Raw genomic sequence first — 22,473 nt, 5'->3', positions numbered from 1 at the left:
TCTGTTTCCTGAGCTTTGAAGACAAGCATTGGCAGATATGATCACATTGGCTGAGACAAAAGGGAGGGCACCATTTGTCTTCTTATGTAAATTGCTTCAAAAGTTGCTAACCATGATTACAAAATGTAAAAACTTGCATTTTACTCAAACAAGTAAACTACTTGTACCACAACTCATCAGTAAAAAAATAACGTGTTTTACCTTCATGAAGTTCATTCCAACTTCAAGATCAACACACAGAGCATGGCGTGTTTTGAACGTGCATCGCCAGCATTGAAGGAGATCCTGCTCAGATTATACCGGTAAAAAGAACTAGTACTTATTATTCTTTCTGCTTCAAGTCATGTTCAAGATTTACTTCTCAGTAAAGTAGACAAGTATTCTTTATTGTAGAGGTTACAGGAGAGCATTTTGCTAGTTTAAAACATATCAATCTTGATTCTTGAATAAGTTAGAAGAATCATTTATTGCACAATGACAGCTGTAGTATCAGCTGTAATCATATATTATCTCAAGATCTAGCAAATAATGCGACAAATGTATTCAATACCAGGAAAAAGGTTGTTGAGATAGCGTCGTTCTGTCTAATATTTGAGTTTGTTCCATCTTTCATGCTAGGTAAAAATAGTCCATTAAAAGCATGAACCACATCTAGTAAACATTACTTTCACGAACATCTTTAAGATTGCATTACTAAAAGCTGAAATAAAATTCATAGAAAAAGCTGGAGAAATTTCATTGGATAAGGTAAAGATGAGAATGTACAGAGCATAAGGCAATTATACAGATTAAGCAGGAATCATTAGGCAAAATATAATTAAGTTTCGATTACTACTGGATTGGCTTACATTGCGGATGAATAGAAATTTATGTGTAGTTATGATGTGGAAGCAGATATGACATTGAGTATTTGCAGAAAAAAGGGTTCCATTTGGCAGACAAGATAAGGCATTGTACAGGTAGAATTCCATTCTGGGACTACATTCGCTTTTTGCACTATTGTGCAACGTTGCTTTCAAAAGTCCAGTTAGTGACTGCAATATTGAGCAAATTTAAGGGGATACCACTTTTTGAGACCACAAGCCCGGTACACTGGACTTACCAAAGTGCTTGAAAGAGATGAGCCAACCATCATAGCTCTAAGCTTGTGCTAAGTTTGTCCCGCTGCAGAAAAAACATGCTGTTATTTAGTTCATAGTCATGCAACAAATTAATTGGAACAACTTCCTTCTATATAGTTTAGCAACAAAATGGACCTCCTACAAGTTTAGCAAGACGAAATAGACCTCCTCGTCTAGTTTAGCAAAGCAAAATAGACCATGGCACTCAGTAATTGGCAAGCTAAGATTAGGGTTTTTGTGGAAAAATAGTACAGAACTTGAATTCATTGAATGTTTTTCCTCTAGAAAGGGCATGAGCGGCAATACCCTAGAAACAGTTCTCTGACCTTATCCATTTTAAACAGGAGATTTAACGGATTTCATTTGGTGGTATCTAAGATCAAATATCAAAAAAGGGAGGGGATAGGTGCTTCTTAAACTGGAGCTGAGGTCCATTTAGATCAAATATCAAAAAAGGGAGGGAATAAGTACAAGTAATTCACTGTAGATTCAACTAACTGAATTTTAAGCAGTCCTCGAATGTTTTTCTTCCTGGAGTGAATCTTAAGTTCTTGAACAACGCTGACGTAAAAAATAAAATTCTTATAATGAACATGTTTTTCTTTTCCTTGAGACAGAGATGAACGGACCATTGATGTCGACCATCACCTTCATGAATTTGGGTCCGTTGAATATTACATTCAGGTAAGAGCAACAAGCAACCACAAAGCACACATTCCATAGCGGGTTGAAGTTCATGGCACAGAAGAACAGTTTAAGCAACTATTTTTATATGAAACAAGGACTCCAAGTCGAGAAATTGCATTTTATTGCTTTAAATTTTGCTGACATTTTAACAATCCCAAATATGTGTGTTAAAGTTTCCATAACTTCTTTTCTTTTAAAAAATTTTTATATCAGTCCACGGTGTCAGATCCTGATCGTACCTACTTATCAATATCAACTCCAATTCTGTCTCAAGCATTCTTGATCTCAACTCGGCTATCACGTTACACTATGGAGAAGGTAAAGGCAATTAGTGCTGATGTTCTGGAGATCATGGAACCTCCAAAAGAAGGATATCAGCTGACTTTACGACTCAATTTTGCTAGAATGCCGCATGGTAAACGTTAGAAATTCCTCACATAAACTCTGCTCTCCTTCTCTATTTTTCCTGTTTAAGAAACATCACAGAAGCAGAATGATAGATCATGCAATAAACAATTAAATGTGGCGCCACAAGTGAAAAAGAAAACCATCGTGGTCAGCTACTTCCACGTTGTTATGCAGAAGATAAGATGAAAGTGAGCCATGGGTAAGAACGGCAGCCCGCCCAATAAGCTCGCGCAATGTGCGGGGTCGGGGGAAGGAATGAACTATTTTGGCTCTTATGTATGCAGCCTTAACCTTTCATTTCTGCAAGAGGTTGTTTCACAAAATCGAGCAATGGATAGTGGAACAAAATTGAACTTCTTTCTAGTCAAGTAGTTGGAGCTTTGTAAAGTTATAATCACATCTTTCTTGCTGCTAGATAGAGTTTCACTTAAGAATTAAGATTAACTCTCACTGCAGATGCAAAGACACTGTACAGTGGAGGTTTACTGAGCACTTTTAATTATTTATGTCTTTCGGCAACAATAAGCTTCAACAGGTTCAAGAAACTACAAAAGAAAAAAGAAAGGACGAAAGAAGGAGCTCTATGGAGAGTCATGTCTAGAAAAATTCAAAACAGGGATACACTAATGTTCGCATAAAGAAATAAGACTAGTAATCAAGTTTAATGGAAAAAATTAAAAGGAACCGAAGAAAATAATACCTGTATTTAGATACACGTTTCAGCTGGCCATTACTGAAACCAAGCCCATCCATTTCAAGTTCTTCAAACTAAAATGAGCAGAGGGTGATTAAATGTACTGAAACTGGGAATCATTTATTGTAAAACACGCAGAACATGCTTTTTATATCATTTTAACAACCTGGATCAAGTAAAGGGTCAAAATAGTCCTAAAAAGACCAGAAAATATATAGATGCACGTTAAAACAAACTCAGATATATTATTGTTGCTTCCAAGAGAGATCTGAATTATCTGCCATCTTCATTTTATGCTGTTAAGACAATTCCTTTCTGGATATTCTAATTTAAATCACCAAAATATTTACCCCCTTCTGTAATGAATCAACCATTTACCACTATGATAATATTACGCAGTGCAGTGGTGCTCATAAAATTGTGTTGTCTCGTCTACATTTCAGAGTCGATTAAAACGATCACAGACATAGCTGCTGTGCAAGGTGTAATTCTGAGTTCTCAGCTGGAAGAAATGCTGATGAATGTGAATTCACAAGATGTGGCTCAAGGGATGTACAAACCAATCAAACTTGTTTATCACCCAAGAGAGCCGTTTTATGTCATAAAACAGGTAATCCGCATTATGAGATAGCTTTGTTCAATCACTGAAAATACAACTTCAAATTTAAGGACAAGTAAATGAACCCACTATGCAGATAAGTAGCACTGCTCAATGCAAGACTAGCTAAGTTAACATTACCTTGGCAGTAGGTTGATGCACATTGGCAGAACATCAGTAAAGGGATTAAAATGTATTATGGGGCAGAAATAATGCTGCAACCCTTTTTGAGAAAAAAACAGTACATTTACATGCAGGTAGAAATCCCAAACCATGGTCCAAAAGTGACAAAATTATTCTACAAGCAAAGGGGAAAAAATGAAAGTAAGAACATCATATTTTCTGATACCAACAAATTTCAAGTCCATTTCAAACTTTAATATGCAGAATGATTTATTGTTCAAACATTAAAACCTAAAATCTTACAGTCTTGAATTGCAAACTCTACTTGCAACAAACTTAATTGCAAGTGTTATATTCACACCTAATCTATTAGCACAAAATCAAATTTATACTATATGGTAAGTACACACCTTTTGTCATGCCAATTCAGGAAGCTGTAAAGGAAGAACAGACTGCAAGCATTTATGTTAAACACACTGGAACATGTTGAAATCAAACTCTAAACTAGGCCATATAGTACTTCCACAAACTACAGCATATAGCTACAGGTTTATGTTAAGTTCAAAATATGTATGAACAGCAACTAAATGATTGACTTTGGTTCAAGTTGCCATAATAAATTGCACTTGAATGAAGCGAAAAAATCTAAAAAGAAAAAGAATGTAGAGAATCCTTCCTAAAATATGAGATTTGTTTGAGAGAATACAGCTTCATGCTTCTTATATGTAACTCCACATTTGTGACAGCCCCAAAAAATCACGGCAGTATTCCCGATGCGCTTTAAGGAGAAAACGGATGTGATTATAGCTACAGCTTTCTTCCAGGTAACACAATTTTATAACATGTATTACTTTGCAATTTTATAGCACGTATGGCTTTGTTCTATTCAAGTGTTCAGGATAATTGACAGTTTTCCCAGCAGGAACTCATGGATGTTGCAAATTCAAAAGCATGTGCTAAGGCACCCCATTGCATCTGGTCCCCTATTCCACCTCCTGAGCTAAGAGGAGAAGCAATTGAAGACTTGAGCACAAATGGAGGGTTTGTTTCTTTTGGTATCAACTTAAGTCCTATTAGCACCTCACGTCTATACATAAAATTACTGTTTCTTTAATATAAATGAAGCATTTGATAAAAGCAAAAAAGAAAATGTTTACGTTACTTAAGCTTTGGAGAAAAAAACAGACTCCAAGAACTTCCTAAAAAATGAGTGATGATATGAAACGGACATTTAAAAAGAGGTCTACTTGTAAACGTAGAAGATGCATATATTAGTGTTCCCTTGACTTCTCTAAATCTTGGAATTGGAGTTGGCCTGATAATTACCTTTTTTATCATGGGATTCACAGATATTACTTCACGCCACATTGAAGGCAAAAGGCTAGATAAGACTGTGTGGAACCTTCTGAACTTTTACGCATTTGTCAAAAATCATGTAAAGGTAAAAATCCTTCTATAGTCATGGCATTAAACCTACAAACATCTTATGCTAAATTCTGCATCAAACAGAGTACTCGAGGATTTATACAAAGAAGGATGAGAACATGTCTGAAGAGCCTAGTTGAGGTAAACAGCAGAACCTCTCTTATTCTCTGCACATTAAGATGTCATTGCAAAAATATGCCCAGTGATGAACTACTATCTGATTGCAACTTGCAGGTCTTACAGAAAACAGGCCTTCAAGATGACCAACAGATTAAAAAGGTGAAAGGTATGAATATTTGATTTTGAGGTTAACATATATCTGAATGGAAAGCCTAAAGAGAAACTAACAACAAGAAAACAGTATGACAGGATTTTTGATATTTATGCGCATATAGTAGAAGCAAAGACTGAGAAGAATTCTGTGGATTTATCATATGTTTCATAATGAAAGACCATAAGTTCTATTAGCTTGAAGCCACTTACTTCTAATTTTTTTTCTTTCTTTTTTCACTGTTTTTCTAACTTTAAACATCCATTTTCTTTAACTTTCTCCTCATTTCTTTCCAAACAACATTTATGCAGGATACAAACGCATGAAAAAGTTGGTAAATTTCTCAAAATCCAAAATATTCAGATATAGAAGCGATTTCACCAGCAAACTTAAGAGGATTCGTTCGAGATTAAAAATCCATGGGTTCGGCCATTTTCGTCGAAAATGGTTGTCATTCCCCAACTTCTCCTCCAAGACAAAGTATAGAAAGCTGGAAAAAGATACTTCTCCTCAACATAATTAATGGATTCTGCTTATGGTCAGAGTTTCTTCACAAGGGACAAAAATATCCTTGAGTCAGGATAGTTGGTACAATCCAGCACGTAAAACACCTCTGTATTTGTCACCTTCTCAAATGTTGGCAATACATATAGATACCGGTATACTATGTACAAATATTAAAGCACAATAAATGAGTTGGTCAGGAGTTGTTTTATACTTCTTTCACATTTTAAATCCATATTTCCATATTACTCTAGCTGTTAAGTAAGAAAGTTTCTCTTCTATTTGATGATCAACAGTTTGAAGATCAATGTTTAGTGCAACTGTCGTTACCTTCTTACCATCGAATGGGAACTTATACTATTCTACTATTAATTGGCCATTAGCTTTGATTTCCTTTAAAATAAACATCAAATAATTGAGCAGACACCTCCACATCCTAGAGTCAGAGATGCAGTACGGATGACAAAAGTACGTAATGTTTTTCTCTTCTTTCCTTCTTCAGATCATACAAAAGTACATAAAGTAACTTGATATCTGCAGTACATCAATAAATACAAGAATTCTGAAAAGAAAGATAAATTGCTCAGACTCTTGACACACTTGAAATATATGAAAATGAGGTCTATGAACAAGTATTTTGATGAGCGATCACATTTAGGAACTGAGGCACATGTATACAAGACTAGAAGTCAGCCTCCCTTGGCATTGACATGAAAGGAAAAGCGAGAACTCTAATAGTAGCAACAAAAAAAGAGAGGTAAAAGGGAAAGAATTCTAACTTGTAAGAGTGACACATAAGATTTTGATTTAGGATAACACCAAGATAAATTACTCAGGAAAGCAGAAAACATGGTTCGCTCATCACTGTTCCCTGTTTGCGCTGTATGGACTCTTCGGGAAAAGGAACTCCAGATGCTTTGGAGGAAAATCCATTCCTCCTTATAGCACCAAGGCTTTTAACGGTCTTAGCTCATTGGTAAAAATTTCACTTGCAGATGACGTAAATGAACTTTTGTATTTCATAGACTCCCCACATTTGAAGAAGGGATGGCCTTCCTTCTTTTTAAAATTCACAGCAATCCGTCGTGCAAAAATGAAGATACCTATTTTGTTTTTGCTTTTCTTTTTAGTACGATGATACTTACTTTAAAGACAAGTACGCAGTTTGACTCAAGAAGTTCTTTCTTTGGCTACCAGCATTTTGCCACTAATAACCAGAATGAATATAGAAATATAGAAAGATAACAATAATATAAACTATAGGCACTCCTTTTCATTCAATAGTAGGAAGTATCAGAAAGGAAAACTTTCATTCTAGTAAGGTACATTAGAAAAGCATTGAAGCTCAAGTGAAACAAAAGGTTACACTTTCCTATATAGGACAAAACATCTGCAAATTCAAAACTTACAAATGCTGCTCTATCAAAGAACATCAGGAACTTCTCATTCGATCTCTAATTCAGGAAGCGGACGCATCAACACGCCCTCTGATCCAACCTGTGCTAGCAACGGTCCACTCGTATCACCACATCTCATCCTCTTACTCTTATTCAACAGTGCAAAAAACCCCAAGCTCATGATCATCACCACGACAACGTGCACTATAAATAAAAGATTCATCAATGCAATTCCCCTCAACTTATTCTCATCAAGATCACATTTAACATCATTCTTCCCCTTTGCCAACGCCGCCAAAAGATTCCCACACCCTTTTACATTAAAAAAATCAGTATATAACAACAACCCCACTTGCAAAACCCAAGTCCCTTTCAACAAAAGCACAGAGTCAAACAAAAACTCCACAAAAAAAGCACATGGATTTACTGCTAAACACAAACAACAACCAGCACAAACAAGTCCCAATTCTCCTAAATGTCCATACACATTACCACTAAGACCAACCAGTCCTTTCCCATTCATTAGGAATTCAACAGCAAAAGAAACACCAGCAAAACAGTAAACAAAACTATCAAGAATTGCATAAAGGTCAAAACTTTCTTTAATTATGATGAGAATTAAGAGTACCCAAAAGAGGAAAATGACTAAAGATTGCTGCAAGAATGAGAATTTATAAGTTATGTTGGTGCCTGAAAAAGCTAGGAAGAGAAATACATGAGAAAATGAGGCAATGGGAAGGATAATGAGAAGAGAGTATAAATCAAGATTTTTCCATTTGGGTTCTGCGAAATACCACGTTCTTGATCTGTAGAGTGATGGGTTTTTAAGGTAATTGGAAATGCAGCAAAAAAGACGGCGGATTCCTAATGTAAAAAGGAAAAGGAATGCTGAGAAATGGGTAGCTAATGACATTTCAAAGAGAAATGCGTATATGTGTATTGGATTTGATGAGATTAAGGAGAAATATGAAGAATTAAGATTGTTTCAAATTCATTAATGGTGATGTTTTTAGCAAAAGTCAATACCTGAAGATCACCAACGCCGGCTGGTGGCAAGGGGCCAAATGAGAAAAGAAACCTTAAAATTTGAAAAAAGTGTTTATTATCAATGGACACCCCAAGTTTGGAGTTATGCTATTCTGCCCCTCCACCTTTTAAATATTATCCAAGGCTCCCTCCATCTTGAAACGTATTAAAATGGACACCCCGAGTTTGGAGTTTTGCTACTCTGACCCCCTTCTTTTTAAAAGTTATCAAATGCTCCCCTTCATCTTGAAACATGCTAAAATTGAAATACTTGACACATCATCTATAACACTGGGAGTATAATTTAACAAATAATCTTTACTCTAATATTCGAAGTTGTACTTATCAATGTTAAAAATTCTTTTGTTTGGATGGTAAGCTCATAAGCAACTCAAAGAAAGAATCAATTAATTTTTTGGCTTCATTCAGTTAAAATTAGTACACTGACACAACACTTCATGTTTAAATGTTTGACTTTTAACTAATAAGATAAAATAATAATAAAAAGCTTTACAATTAAAATAATATTCCTAGAAAGCTAAAAGCCTTCCGCCACTTTTCCCTTTCCCAAAATTAGTCTCCAGCAAAAGAAATCCCAATTCCTAAGTCCCCAACCCCCACTTTGCTCGTCCAATTCGTTGGCTTCCGGTTCTCACGCTCACCTCTTCGGTTATTCTCTTCAAAGCACGGTTGTTCATCGGTCACTACTCTACAGCTACCATTGTAAATCTTACTTACTTCATCTTGTTTACTTCTTAACCCTATGTGGGTTGTGGCTATTTTTTTCTCCATTAAATACATATTTTTGCTCTGCTTTTTTTTGTATTTAGTTGGATTTTAATGTTCTTGCAAAACTTTATTGTCACTTTTGATATATTTGTTATGTATTTCTTTGGTTTTGTTGAAAATCCTATACCACTTAAATGGTTCCATTGTAGAAATTAATTTCGTGGCTAAAAGAGAAAGAACATCCCCAATATTTTTTACCAAGAAAAATTAAAATTAACTCCATTTTAACAATAAAAAGTATTTGGGAAAGTTGAATAATTTTTATTGGCTAAGCTTATTGATGGTATAAAGTGAAAATTATTCTATATTCCATAGTGAGAAGTAGAAATTATTCTATATTCTATAGTGAGCTACATAGAAAGCTTTCTCACTAGAATGAGCTTTTATTTTATAGGAATTGAATTTAGATGGATAAATTTGTCACAAGGTTGGACCATTCTCAACCAAGTCCTAGTTGTTAATCCTTGAGCCAAGCGCATGCTAATGTTTTCCATCTTATAAATGAACTCGATTTGGGGTCACTTAAAGGCGATCCAGGAGAAAGAATACCTATTGCGGACTATTACCCTCGAATACGATCGAATACGAGATGAAGTAAGGGAACATTGCATTCAACAAGGTCCTTGCCAACCTTTCAAGCATCAATTTCCCAAAACTCAAACAGGAGGAAGAATGCGTCAATTTGTTCCAAGTTGGTTCAATGGCCAATTTTCTAAATGGTAGGAGTATAGTGTGAAGAAAGATGCGGCATATTGCTTATGTTATTATTTGTTCAAAAATGATTTTATTCATGAAAGTGCGGGAGAATTTTATATAAAGAATGGTTTTAGGGCTTGGAATAAGGGTCTTGAAAGATTTTGTTTACATGTTGGTGATGTTAATAGTATCCATGATAAATGTTTCAAGAAGATGCTAGACTTATCAAATCATCATCAATCAATTCAAGCTGTTTTTTATAAGCACTCCGATAAGTTGAAAAGTGAGTATCAGATGCGTTTAGAAGCTTCAATTTATAATGTGGCAAGACTTCTATTATTGTGTGTATTGGCTATTAGGGGTCATGATGAAAGTGAAACTTCAACTAATCAAGGCCTCTTTCTAGGATTCTTACGATGATATGGGGACAAACATCCGGATGTGGAAAAAGTCATATTAGAAAATGCTCCACAAAATGATACTTTGATTTGCCCTATGATCCAAAACGATATTATCAATGTTTGTGCAAAAGAAACAATAAAGGCTATAATTGGATACTTGAATGGAGATTACTTTGGTATATTAGTTGATGAGTCCAAAGATATCTCACACAAAGAACAGATGCCTCTTGTTTTGCGTTATGTTGATAAGAATGATGAAGTGGTAGAGCGATTTGTTGGTCTTGTCCATGTTAGTGATACATCGGCATGCTCATTGAAGGAAGCAATCTACTCTTGCTTTCAGAGCACTCACTAAGTCCATCACAAATACGTGGACAAGGTTATGATGGAGCTATTAACATGAGGGAAGAGATAAATGGTCTCAGGACTTTGATTATGAAAGATAGTTCATCGGCATATTACATTTATTGCTTTGCGCATCAATTGCAATTAACACTTGTAGCTATTGCTAAAAAGCATTTGGATGTTGAAGACTTCTTTTGTCATGTTACTAACGTGTTGAATGTATTGGAGGATCTTTTGAGCGCAGAGATTTGCTTCGACATCTTCAAGCTAAAAGTTTGGAGCAATTACTTGAGTCCAGTGAAGTTCATACTGGGCGAGGACTAAATCAAGAACGCGGGCTTCAAAGACCAGGTGACACTCGTTTGTGATCACATTTCAAAACATTAGATAACTTTATTGTTATTTTCTCATCTATTGTCCGTGTGCTTGAAGTGATTAAATATGAAGGTTCCGCCTCAAATGAGAGAAATCAAGCAAAAAAATTTTTGAGTGAGATAACAACATTCAAATTTATTTTTATGCTTCACTTGATGTTGCGAATCAAGCAAGAAAGGCAGAAAATGGGCCGCAAGTATTGGCAATGTCAAATGAGTTAAACAAGATCCTACAAAAAGGGAATCAAGATATTGTTAATGCCGTGGAGTTTCTTAACATCACAAAGAAAAGATTTCAAGATTTGAGAGAAAGTGGATGAGAATCTTTACTAGATAATGTTTTTCTCATTTTGTGTTATGTATGGCATTTTGATTCCCAAGATGGATGAATCTTATTTTCCTGGAAAGTCGAAGCGCAAGTCTTTCGGTGTTTATTATTCACACTACTTGCGTGTTGACATCTTTTATGTTGTAATTGATGTGCAACTTCAAGAGCTTAATGATCGTCTTGATGTAGTGAGTAGTGATTTGCTTCTCGGGATGGCTAGCTTGAATCCAGCCAATTCTTTTGCTAATTTTGATAAAGGTAGAATAATGACTTTAGCAAAATGTTACCCAAATGAGTTTGATAAAGTACAGATTCGAGACTTGGGTTATCAACTTGATACTTTTATAGTTCATATGCGAGCTCGTAACCCCATGTTCTCCAACTTACAAGGAATTAGTGATTTGCAAAAGCATTGGTTGAGGCAAATCTTGTGGAGACTTATTCGTATGTTTATTTACTTGAAATTGGCTGTGATTTTACCTGTTGCTACCGCAACTGTGGAGAGAGCATTCTCATCCATGAAGCAGATAAAGAATGAAGAACGGAATAGCATGAGTGACCAATATTTAAATGATTGTTTAGTTTGTTACATAGAGCGTGATATATTCACAAATGTAAGTAATGATGTCATTATGAACGTTTTCAAAATATAAAAACTCGTCGAGGATAATTGTAAATAGATGATGTACATTTATAATATTAATATTATTGTTGCAAGTTTTATGGTTGCGTCAATTAGTTATAGTTATTGTACTTTTTCGTTTGATCGGTTTGTCTATATAAATAAAAAAAGATGAATAACCCGAACAGACGCCCAAGTTGATCAAATCGATTAGCTTGGCACCCGAAATCTCCAAATCCTGGATCAGCCTCTGATCCAATGCAAAATTTTCCAAAAAAAATAAAACGAAAAGTTGCTGGTTAATTGCACTTTCAGCACATTTGAAGCGAGCACTTTAAGCTGCAAATGTTGTATTAGCCTTTTGGACTTGAATGATTGATCAAGGAGCTTCTATTTCTTCCACAAATACTTGCTTCATCAACATAGTCAATTGTAACAAAATATGGCAGAAACAATTTTGAACACTTTTATTATATATATCAAAAGAATATATGTATATGAATGAGAAAAAATGTATAAAATATTTTATGAGATATTTAGATATTCTCTACATGATATTTACTTATTAGAATAGAGTTTATTTTCATACCTCATTGTAAATAGTCTACTTCTATACAAGGAACACTATTGTATATGTATCACTTAAACAAGTCAATAAGAAATTTTTGCTTTTATTTTCGCATGATATCAGAATTAGACCCATCACAATTATTAATTTAACCAACATTGGGCCTTCGAATCTAGGCATGGGCATGCATCGAGGCGGGGTGTTAGAAATCCACATCGGTTGAGTGAATAGGTTAGTGTCGTCTTATATGGTCTTAGAAAAGTCTCATTTGAAGTTTAGTTATGCCCAAAGTCCATCTTATTTAACTATTTATACTATGGTGCATGGCCAGCTAGACAAATGACACATGGCAAGCAGGGGCGGATTTAGGGAGGCGCAAACACCCTTCGCCGAAAAATTACACTGTATATATAAGGCAAAATCTGTTTTTTATCTCTACATATTATGTTTTGAACACCCTTAACACAATCCAAAAGTATAGTTTAGTGGTCAAGGGGGTTCAAAATTTACATAAGTTCATGGGTTCAATTCCCACTAGCTACAAAAAAAAATTTTTGAACCCCCTTCGTAAAGATCCTGGCTCCGCCACTGATGGCAAGTATTCCCTAACCGAATCCACAGTTACCTTTAGTCCCTGGAGGTGAAGACCTGAGATACAAACATCATGTAAGTATTCGTCTATCATCCCATAACACCCTTTTTTGGGGTTAAAGGTTATAATCTCCTTTCTCACTTTGATTCGTTTCCAAAAGGCCGATGTGACGACCCGGCCAGTCGTCTCATGAATTACCGCTTCGTTTCTCCCATTTCTGCTTTTTTATTCTTTGTTATCCGTGCTTTGTGGTATCGGGTTGGTCGGATCGAATCCGGAATGATTTTGGTAAGGTTTGAGACACTTAGTCTCTTTTAAGGAAGTTTAAGTTGGAAAAGTCAATCGGATGTTGACTTATGTGTTAGAGGGCTCGGATGTGAGTTCTGATGGTTCGGTTAGCTTCGGGAGGTGATTTATGACTTAGGAGTGCGATCAAAATGTGTTTTGGAGGTGCGGAGTAGATTTAGGCTTGAATTGGCGAGGTTGATATTTTGGCGATTTCCGGTTGATAGGCGAGATTTTGATATAGGGGTCGGAATGGAATTCCGAGAGTTGCAGTAGTTCCGTTGTGTCATTTGGGATGTGTGTGCAAAATTTCAGGTTATTCGGACGTGGTTTGGTTGGGATTTTGATCAAAAACGAAATTCGGAAGTTTTTTACATGGTTGATTATATGTGAAATGCATATATACATTGTTACATCTTAAAATCAGGTAAATGGACCATAATCATTTTACCATGTTTCTAAGTTATTGGATTATCTCACACTATTAAATCAAAAGTTTTAGTACTTACTTTTAACCCATGCACCAAAAGTTCAGTACTTTGTGACGTTCACACAAATTTTTTGGTTTTTCTTTTTTGAAAATTTTATTTAAATTTGGACAAAAATTCTGAAATAATAATGTGATTGTTTGTCGTTTTTAAGAAATTCTTTTTTGATTCCAAACTCAAGACTGCATTTAAAGGACAGAAGCATGTTTTCTTAGAAATTTCATTGGACATACTACTATTATTATTAACGGCTGGAAATGCTACTTTTTCACATGCATAAAATATGAAACAATAAGACATTTATGACTTTACGAATACAAATTCAAATTTCCCACCTTGAGTCAAACTGTGTACTCCTACTTGTCTTCAAAAGTTTTGCACCGTCCAATTGTCAACTAATTGCATCCAAAGGAATTCCAAGTTTCTTGGATCATACACTTCAATTGTGTTTGGACATAAATTTCAGTTTGGGTTGTTTTTAAAGTTTTGTAGTGATTTGAGTGATAATTTTGAAAAACAGTTTTTTGCAGTTTTTCAAATTTTCGAAAATTTCCAAATGCATCTTCAAGTGAAAATTGAAACTTTTATGAACAAACGCTGATTTCGAAAAAAAGTGAATTTTTTTTGAAACAATCTTCCATCAAATTTTATGTCCAAACGGGCACTTCGTGTATAATCCAAAACCATAGAGTTCCACAACAGGTTTAAATATAGGAATTTTTACCTCCTATAGCAAAGGTTAACACCTTATTTATTTTAAATAAATACCATTTAAAAAATTATATTTTATAGATACCTTTTAATGTTTATAGCAAAATATCTATTTTTGGTTACCTCCTACCACTAAGCCACTAAATACGCTATTTAGTTACACTATTTTCTTTCTCTCTCTACTTTGATACATCCCATTCTCTTCCCCCATCCCATTAAAATTTCCGCTCTCCTCCTCCTTCCCCATTCTCGTCGATCTTCTGGCACTGCCAAAAGTATTCCCACATATTCTCAACTAAATCGGTCTAAAACTCTTTTCAACTTGAATAGTCACGCCTTCGTGATTGCAGCTATCGTCAAGCATAACTCGAAGGGCTTAAGTTGCTGCCTCCATGGAAATCACTTAGAAGTTTCGGTCAATAATCTTCTCACCAGTCGAAAAGGCATTCCAAACTACAGTTCCAACCAAGTAAAGCCCAACTGAAACCTTAAAGACATCATCACTTCCTCCAGGTTTGAGCGTGCAAGATCTTTGAAGATGGAAGGACTATTTGGCCACAAGGCAGAAATTAGGGTTTGTTCTTGAGCAAAGACGACGGAGTTTGGGGCTGAGCAACTTGATTTTCTGTTAATATATTTCAATGTATTTTCAACGTATCATACTGTATTTTCATGTATTTCATTGTATTCATTGTCTTTTTTTAATTGTAATTCAATGTATCTTGCTGTATTCCGTGTATTTCACTGTATTCACTGTCTTTTTTTCCATTGTATTTCATGTATCCCGTTGTATTCTATGTATTCATATTTTTTTAATTAATATAATTTATGTATTCAGATGTATTAATTAATTTCTCTGAAGATTGCTATGTTTTTTGATTTTTTTCCAGTTGAGAATCTTTTTTATAACCGGAAATATAAATTTTGTGTGTTATAATTGAGTTTGTTGAGTTATATTAGGAGTCTATTATGTTAATTGATACACTTTCCGTTTAAAAATAGTGTAATCTCCTGTTTCACGCCGTGAAAACAATCGAATATAGTCGAATACAGTAATTTATCCGGCTATAATCCCATGTTTCACGCCATGAATACAGTCGAATACATTCGAATACAACAACTGATTAGCTGGACTTCCCTGATTCACGCCTATTTTTGCTACTGTATTCATGAATACAATAGCTTAAATACATCAAATACATCATATAACCACAGAAAAGGTATCTTTAATCCGTAATATAGCAAATGGTATCTATATATGGCTAATTACTACTAAAGATGGTGCTTTAATTTCTCTTAAATATATAGCTACAGTTAAAATTTGTGCCAAATAGATCTTTCATCCATTCGATTTATTTCACGTGTCTTAATTTGATCGACACAAAATTTAATACTCCATCCGTTTTAATTTAGATGAGTTAGTTTGACTCGGCATGGAGTTTAAGAAAAAAGAAGAAGATTTTTAAAACTTGTGGTCTTAAAAGCTTAAGGGGTAAAAGCTTTGTGGGCCCATGACATTTATGGGTTATAAAAGCTTCCCATTAAGGGTAAAATAAGTAAAATGTAGAGTTTAAAGTTGAATTATTTCCAAATTTAGAAATATCTCATTTATTTTGGAGCTAACTAAAAAGGAAAGTACCTCATCTAATTTGAAACGGAGGGAGCAATATAAAAATGACTTTGGAATGTTGTAATCTTAAAATAAATGTGTGCACAACATTCCAAAAGTACCTTTTGAATCTTGTGGTTTTAAAACTATAAAGTCATTTCTATAAGGAGGGTGTCATTAAAGATAAAATAGGAGTGTTATAATTAAAAACAAGATACACAAAATGTAAAAAAAAAAAAATTATAAGGAAAAAAAGAAAAGAGATTATGAAAAAAAAAATTCATGTAGTGGAATTTGAGTCGAACCTACCATTTCTCCTCAAGTGTTTTGCATCGTCCATCCGTAAACAACACATGTTCAAATTGTTTTTATCAGTTTAAAATTAAAAACTCGACCTTGCTACACGTCAAAATATTGAGATGCACTTAAAATTCGATAAATAATTTTGTTTCTATTAGCAACTATGCCTCAACTTCAAATATGGGATCGGCTATATGAATCATCATGGTCTATTCAATCTATTTAAGTCCGTTTAAGTCTATTAATCTAATTAATATTATAAAAAGTTTAATTTATCTAACACTAAAAATTCTTTACATTTTGTTGATATACTAGTATATGGGTACGTGCGTTGCAGGTGTGCCATCTCAATGTGTATAAATTTTTAACATCACATAAATATTATATTTATAATTTATGCTTGAGTTATAAAATAAAAATTAAAGAAAAAGTGTAATGATTATTGGCTGATCCTATTTAACTACTTAATAAAGGAAGAAATTATTATTCTAACCTATAGAATTTCGCTAATGACATTAGTACTTTTAATATAGTATATAAATAAATCTTCAACAAAACCAAAAACTCTTGACCAACATAAGGAAAATAAATTACTTATGCAGATTTTTTTTAATTTAAGTTCACAAAATTCATTACTTACATTTTCTAGAAAAATGTTCAAGCTTCAAAATTAAGACTCATAATTCGTGATTTTCTTGATCGAACGGCCACCATTTTACATGGATGTTCAAGATTGTAATTGTGGAACCCACACGGAGAAAAAGATCCACTAGAAAAGAAGATACAGATCTCCAAACAGATGGGATGAAAAAAAATATATGTGGACCATAGAAAACAAGAAGAATCTTATTATTATTATTATTATTAGCTGGAAAAATCAAAGTACAATAAAAAAATCAAGCCAGCCAGTACAACTGTATGGCTCACAATATTCCATCTTCACCTTCCTTTAATTTCCTTCACTAGCACTCAATAAAAACCAAAGGCTACCAAGTTTACAACCAACCCCTTCTTCATAAACCACAAGAAAATCTTTTATAACACAACAAGATCTAAATCACAACCACAACAACAAAGAACCCTTCAATATTGAAGATTTTAGTAGCTTGTAGTTGAAAATTCTAAGTATTTTCAATGGCAACAACTACAACTTCAATTTCAGCTACTACTTCATTTTCTTCATCTATTGGTGGTGAAGATTATGGCATTCTTGCTAGAAAAGTGCCAATGAACGTAAGTATGGGAAGGCCAGTGAGATCAAGGCCAATGATGGGGAATGTTAATGCAGGGAAAGGAATATTTGCTCCTATTGTTGTTGTCACTAGGAATATTGTTGGCAAGAAACGTTTCAATCAGCTTAGGGGCAAAGCTATTGCTTTACACTCTCAGGTACTAACCATTTACTAGCAGATTTTTTTTAATTTCAAATAATGGTAGTGTCGACATCGGGAACGTTGGAGCAATAGTAAAGTTGTTCCGTGACACCTATAGATTATGATTTCAAACTGTAGAATCGGCCACTGATACTTGCATCATGAATCAGGATAGGCTGCCTATATCACATTCCATGGGATGCTGTCCACTTTCCCGAATCTCGCGTGAATTCGGGATACTTCATGCACAGGGTTGTCCTTTAGTGTCGAGTTTGCGCCAGACTATTTCATTAGATACTTATTTCCTCAAACCAACATATATACCGAATAACTCGATTTGCTCGCTAGATGGACGATATAAATTACATTTTTTTGTCTCTGCTCAAATTTTTTAATATCAATTTCCTGTTGTTTTGCACTCACTTCATTGACCACAGGGCGCATCATTGAGTGCACTATCTAACTGCATGCTTTTAGTTGATGTCCTTTTTCTCTCTCCCTATATTCTTATATCTAAGTAGTGGCAGAATTTGGGTAGATCTAGTTTTTGCAATAGTCTTTCTTAATTTGATGGTATTGAATACTCTAATAATGTTCTAATTTGGAAATAAAGTCAGCAATATATCACAGTTGTTTGGTAAAAGAAATGATCAAATGTAAACTAATTTCAAGATTTAAAGACAACTACGTGTTATTTTCAAATTGAGAACTAAATCTTTAGTTTTGTCTATTTATGGTTCAGATTTAAAAGTTTCAAATCCTTAAAATTTTATAGTATCTGTTCGTATGAATTTTAAACAAGGGTTGAAACAAAGTGAGTTTTCAGATTGCCAATGGATATCAATTCTACTTCTTGCACCAAAGAGGCTTTGGTTCTCAAAATTCTAATATTATTCTAAACAAGTAGGTTATGTTTTTTAATCTTGAATTTGACTAAATGTCCTGTAACATCGAACTTGATCAATTTATCTTTTAAAGTAAACTTGTAATAGAATATTTACAAGAGAATTACTTTAAAATGATAACAAAATAAAACATATTTAAAAGATTTTATCGAGGACAGTTTGTAATTGGATGTTCCAAGATAAATGTAGTATTTCAGTCTCCAAAAGAATAACCGAGAGGCCAAGAGGTCACACTTCGAACATCGATGCTACAATTTTGTCCAAGATATATAATACTAAAAATGAATTTGTGTATGGTATTTTTCTTGAGCCGATGGTCTACTAGAAACAATATCTTTATTTCCACAAGGTAGGGGTAAGGTTTGCCTACACATTACTCTTCCCAAATCTCACATAGTGGAAATATACTGGGTCAGGTGCGGATGCACATTTGATGAAGTGGTGTCACGTGACACCGCTTCGTCGGAAAACTTCAGTAAATATATATATATATTAATAGTGAGAAAATGGATAAATAAGAAAAAATGACACCACTTGACATAAATTGTCTCTTGACACGTTGGTTATGTGCTTGGATTTGTTTTAGGAGGTCAAAGATTTGAACCTCAACTAGCACTTTCTTTTTGCAAATATTTGAGAGTCTATGTGGTTAAAAAGTGATTAAGTAGATTTGGTCTCACGACCTTTTCTAACTTAAGACTCAACAAAATCAATAGACTAAGACTATTTCTTGTCCAAAAGTATAATAATTAAAGTTATTATTCATGTTGTTCTATAAATTTCGACACCGCTTATAAAAATTTTCGCATACGCCCCTGTACTAGGCATGTTGTCATTGTCGTCGTCGTTGTTGTTGTTGATGAACTGTGTATGGTATTTGATTTTCAGGTAATCACAGAGTTCTGCAAATCAATAGGAGCAGATCAGAAACAAAGGCAAGGATTGATCCGACTAGCAAAGAAGAATGGTGAAAGACTTGGATTTCTTGCTTGATATCAGCTTTATATATTATATGTATGGTGTCCCATACCATGGCCACGGGAAATGTTTTTATGATCAAATAGCTTAGCTATAGCTTTGTGTACTTGAAACAACTCAATGTTGATACAACTTAGTTATCTGTACTATTCAAACATATGCATTCTAGTCTAGGTATGCCTTCTTGTTTTCAACACTTGGATTGTATCCATATTCATCGTATATATTAACCTTTTTGAAGAATAACCAAGTACAGCATATATTTTCGAAAAGAAAAACATCTTCTTCAGGAAAAGAAATGGTGATAATGGTTGTGTTTGTTACGGAGGAAAATGTTTTCTTTGGAAAATAAGTGATTTTCTTAATAGTTTTTTGGTGTTTGATTAGGTAGTAGAAAATATTTTTGAAAAATATATAATATAGGTAAACACTATATTAGACGAAATGGGTAAGGGCGAGGAGGGTGGTAGGTCGGGGTCTATAGGGGCCGAAGTGATGGTGACGATGCTAGGGGGGAGGGGTGGCGGTGGCGGCAGCGGGGACAGGTAAGGGGGTGGGTGAGGGTTGGGAGGTGGGGCTAGGGTGGGAGTAGGGGTGGGTGGGTAAGGGTGCAGAATAGAGCGGGGAAGGTTGAGAAAGAGTTATGAAAAATATTTTTGCTCCTTTGGTAGGGAAGTTAATTTCCTCCAATCGGAAGAAAATGAGTTCATGAGGAAATATTTTCTAAAATATCTAAGCCAAGCAAACATAGGAAATGTCTTGTGCACGGGGAGACATGGAATCTCTGTCTCCCCTATGTTAAGTGGGAGGTTCAGCATACGCGAATCAAGCTATTTAATTTTCGGTGTTAATTCAAACACAAATTCTTCAAGTTTTTTAAAATGACATTTCCATATTCAAGAACCTTACATGGAGTACTAAAAGTCACATTTATAAATTATTCAAAATATGTACAAGAAATTTGAAAAAATAAAATAAATTACAGACTCTATTTGAGAGTCCGTGACGTTTGAGTTGTAACTATTGTGTTGTATGATAAAGTGCAACAAATTTTGGTAGCAACTTAAAAGTACTTTTAAGTTTTAGCTAGTAATAGCCTCACTAAAGCAGTTCATTTTGCTACTATCATTTTTCTAAGATGATTTTCAACCTCTTAGACAGTGAACTATATTTAAACCGTTTTTTCTTCTTCTTTTCATTACAATAAGTAAGCTACATATCAAATTAGTTATCAATGGACTAAACTTTTTGACAGAAGAGAAGTCCCTTGGCTTTGAGGAATGAAAACTGCAAAACTCTCATCGGTAAATTAATACATGGGGCAGACTCCAGATAAGTAACAAAGAACCAAACAAAATCTTTAACACAATACATCCAAAGATCCATATCAAGTACGAATAAATTTAAAAAGAAAATAAAAATTTTGCAGCAGACAAGCGCAAAACTGTGCTAATCGTACAATTTTCAGTATTGGAAACCTAGGGACCGGTGTCAATCCCACACGATAAAGGAATTCACACAGTATATCGGCTCTTAGCTGACCTTTCCCTTTTAGAGTCATCCTGCAACGACCAAACGATAGGTTGATAACGAGAGAAAAAATTAACAGGAGGAAAGATAAAAGACACTTGACTTTGCAATAATGGTAAGCGGCAAGGAAAGTTACATGGAAACTATAGGATATTTTTTCAGCATCGATGATCTCCTTCCACTTCCTACCAATGCTCATCTGCAGCATAAAACCAACCGGTTATATATAATTGCAAAACCACAATGCATCAAGTGTAGCATCATGCCAAAAAACAAAGGTTAAGAATGAAGATTGTTGATATCCAGACATGTTACATGTGTTAAAAGCAGGAAAACACACGCAGCCACACAACAATAAACAAAAAAGGAAACCTAGTGGAGCAGGCAATGGAATTTAAATTGAACCTTGTGTATTGCAATACTGTAAGATGAACATGTCTAATATAAGCTTTTAGTATAATATGGAATAGTGCTTAACGAATGAAATACAAGAACTTGTGTCTAAGACTCCAAGCTGCATATTCAGAGGGAGAAAGATACATTTTCCAGCATCTTTAATACACACAGAAGGTGTATTAAACAAGACCAACCAGAATTAGGTACACAACTTTACTGGTTCAGCTGCGCCACAGCATTAGAACTGTACTGCTGTGGTATATGTATCATCTAATGACACTGTAAATGAATGAAACTGCTAGGTGAGATTGAAGAAATACTATTTCAGTTTAGATGTTTCTTTGTCTTTTTATTTGTATAATAGGCCTATTGCACTTTACCACCCTGACGAGTTTTTAAACATTTTAAGAGGCAATGTGAAAACTTTGCAAGGAAAAGAAAAAAGAGAAAAATCACTAATTCATCAAGGCAAAGATAAGAGAAATGGTTTATGTCCCAGGTACAGTATTAGGTTATGTGTCCTTTGTCCTTTTTCAGTTAGTTCTTTCTAGTGTACACGTCTCCATTTGAAATCCCTCTACCCACCCCCAAGCTTAAAAAAAACTAAAATGTTAAAAAGGTGAAATGGAGCCTTGGAGCAACAGTAAAGTTGTTTCCATCACACGCACTAGTGTTGCGGCTCTTCACCGGATCTTGTGTAAACATGGGATGCATCATGCACCGAGTTGTCCTTTTTTCTAAAACAAATGTTAAAAGGTCGTTGTAACATTATCAATTCATTATACAGTTCAAGTCAGAAAGGTTAAAAGATTGCAAAGTACAACCTTAAAGTCCAGATAGCATATTTCCATTTTCCCAAATCCATAATCATTAATTAATTAAATTGGAGACAAAGACATATTGGGTGGGTAGGTGTGTTGTCTGTGTGT

General features: G+C 34.5%; 4 protein-coding genes across 6 annotated transcripts in view; 3 read left to right on the top strand and 1 right to left on the bottom strand.

Moving 5' to 3' along the window:
• The first annotated feature begins 221 nt into the window (after nucleotides 1–221).
• Nucleotides 222–6,079, top strand: LOC109209477 (actin-related protein 2/3 complex subunit 2B). The gene is made up of 10 exons (XM_019372748.1): nucleotides 222–302; nucleotides 1,739–1,805; nucleotides 2,022–2,223; nucleotides 3,354–3,520; nucleotides 4,378–4,455; nucleotides 4,554–4,686; nucleotides 4,981–5,072; nucleotides 5,141–5,197; nucleotides 5,291–5,342; nucleotides 5,639–6,079. Exons 1-10 carry the CDS (start codon nucleotides 244–246, stop codon nucleotides 5,848–5,850), a joined length of 1,119 nt encoding a protein of 372 aa, XP_019228293.1. The 5' UTR covers nucleotides 222–243; the 3' UTR covers nucleotides 5,851–6,079.
• Nucleotides 6,080–8,800: 2,721 nt separating this feature from the next.
• On the top strand, nucleotides 8,801–11,859 carry LOC109209478. Of its 3 annotated transcripts, XR_002065357.1 has the most exons (3): nucleotides 8,801–8,977; nucleotides 9,438–10,836; nucleotides 10,918–11,497. XR_002065357.1 is itself a non-coding variant. In XM_019372749.1 (2 exons), the coding sequence occupies exon 2, from the start codon at nucleotides 11,196–11,198 to the stop codon at nucleotides 11,838–11,840; it is 645 nt and encodes a 214-aa protein (XP_019228294.1). In that variant the 5' UTR covers nucleotides 8,801–8,977; nucleotides 10,730–11,195; the 3' UTR covers nucleotides 11,841–11,859. The 3 variants fall into 3 exon arrangements, 1 of the variants encoding a protein (XP_019228294.1); XR_002065356.1 differs by having other exon boundaries at nucleotides 9,438–11,497; XM_019372749.1 differs by having other exon boundaries at nucleotides 10,730–11,859.
• A 5,427-nt stretch (nucleotides 11,860–17,286) lies between these two features.
• LOC109209476 (protein PROTON GRADIENT REGULATION 5, chloroplastic) lies at nucleotides 17,287–19,861 on the top strand. Its single transcript, XM_019372747.1, has 2 exons — nucleotides 17,287–17,751; nucleotides 19,529–19,861. The coding sequence occupies exons 1-2, from the start codon at nucleotides 17,497–17,499 to the stop codon at nucleotides 19,631–19,633; spliced, it is 360 nt and encodes a 119-aa protein (XP_019228292.1). The 5' UTR covers nucleotides 17,287–17,496; the 3' UTR covers nucleotides 19,634–19,861.
• Nucleotides 19,862–20,902: 1,041 nt separating this feature from the next.
• LOC109209475 (eukaryotic translation initiation factor) overlaps nucleotides 20,903–22,473 on the bottom strand; it is a 5,865-nt gene continuing 4,294 nt past the window's right edge. The window contains exons 4-5 of the mRNA XM_019372746.1: nucleotides 21,285–21,347; nucleotides 20,903–21,180 (exon numbers count right to left, since the gene is read on the bottom strand). Coding sequence (XP_019228291.1) covers nucleotides 21,133–21,180; nucleotides 21,285–21,347 — 111 coding nt within the window. The 3' untranslated portion in view covers nucleotides 20,903–21,132. The remainder of the gene's footprint in view (nucleotides 21,181–21,284; nucleotides 21,348–22,473) is intronic.

This window comes from Nicotiana attenuata, unplaced genomic scaffold (assembly GCF_001879085.1).
Source record: "Nicotiana attenuata strain UT unplaced genomic scaffold, NIATTr2, whole genome shotgun sequence".
NCBI lineage: Eukaryota > Viridiplantae > Streptophyta > Magnoliopsida > Solanales > Solanaceae > Nicotiana > Nicotiana attenuata.
Note: the sequence above shows the minus strand (reverse complement) of the source record. Positions and strands in the feature narration are given on the sequence as shown.

Excerpts from the sequence above, each read along its gene's own strand:
- LOC109209477 (XM_019372748.1), top strand. The coding sequence starts at position 244 with ATGGCGTGTTTTGAACGTGCATCGCCAGCATTGAAGGAGATCCTGCTC. Across the intron at positions 1,806-2,021 it reads CCGTTGAATATTACATTCAG|TCCACGGTGTCAGATCCTGA; the intron begins GTAAGAGCAACA and ends TTTTTATATCAG. Across the intron at positions 4,456-4,553 it reads TAGCTACAGCTTTCTTCCAG|GAACTCATGGATGTTGCAAA; the intron begins GTAACACAATTT and ends TTTTCCCAGCAG.
- LOC109209478 (XM_019372749.1), top strand. The coding sequence starts at position 11,196 with ATGTTTTTCTCATTTTGTGTTATGTATGGCATTTTGATTCCCAAGATG.
- LOC109209476 (XM_019372747.1), top strand. The coding sequence starts at position 17,497 with ATGGCAACAACTACAACTTCAATTTCAGCTACTACTTCATTTTCTTCA. Across the intron at positions 17,752-19,528 it reads CTATTGCTTTACACTCTCAG|GTAATCACAGAGTTCTGCAA; the intron begins GTACTAACCATT and ends TTTGATTTTCAG.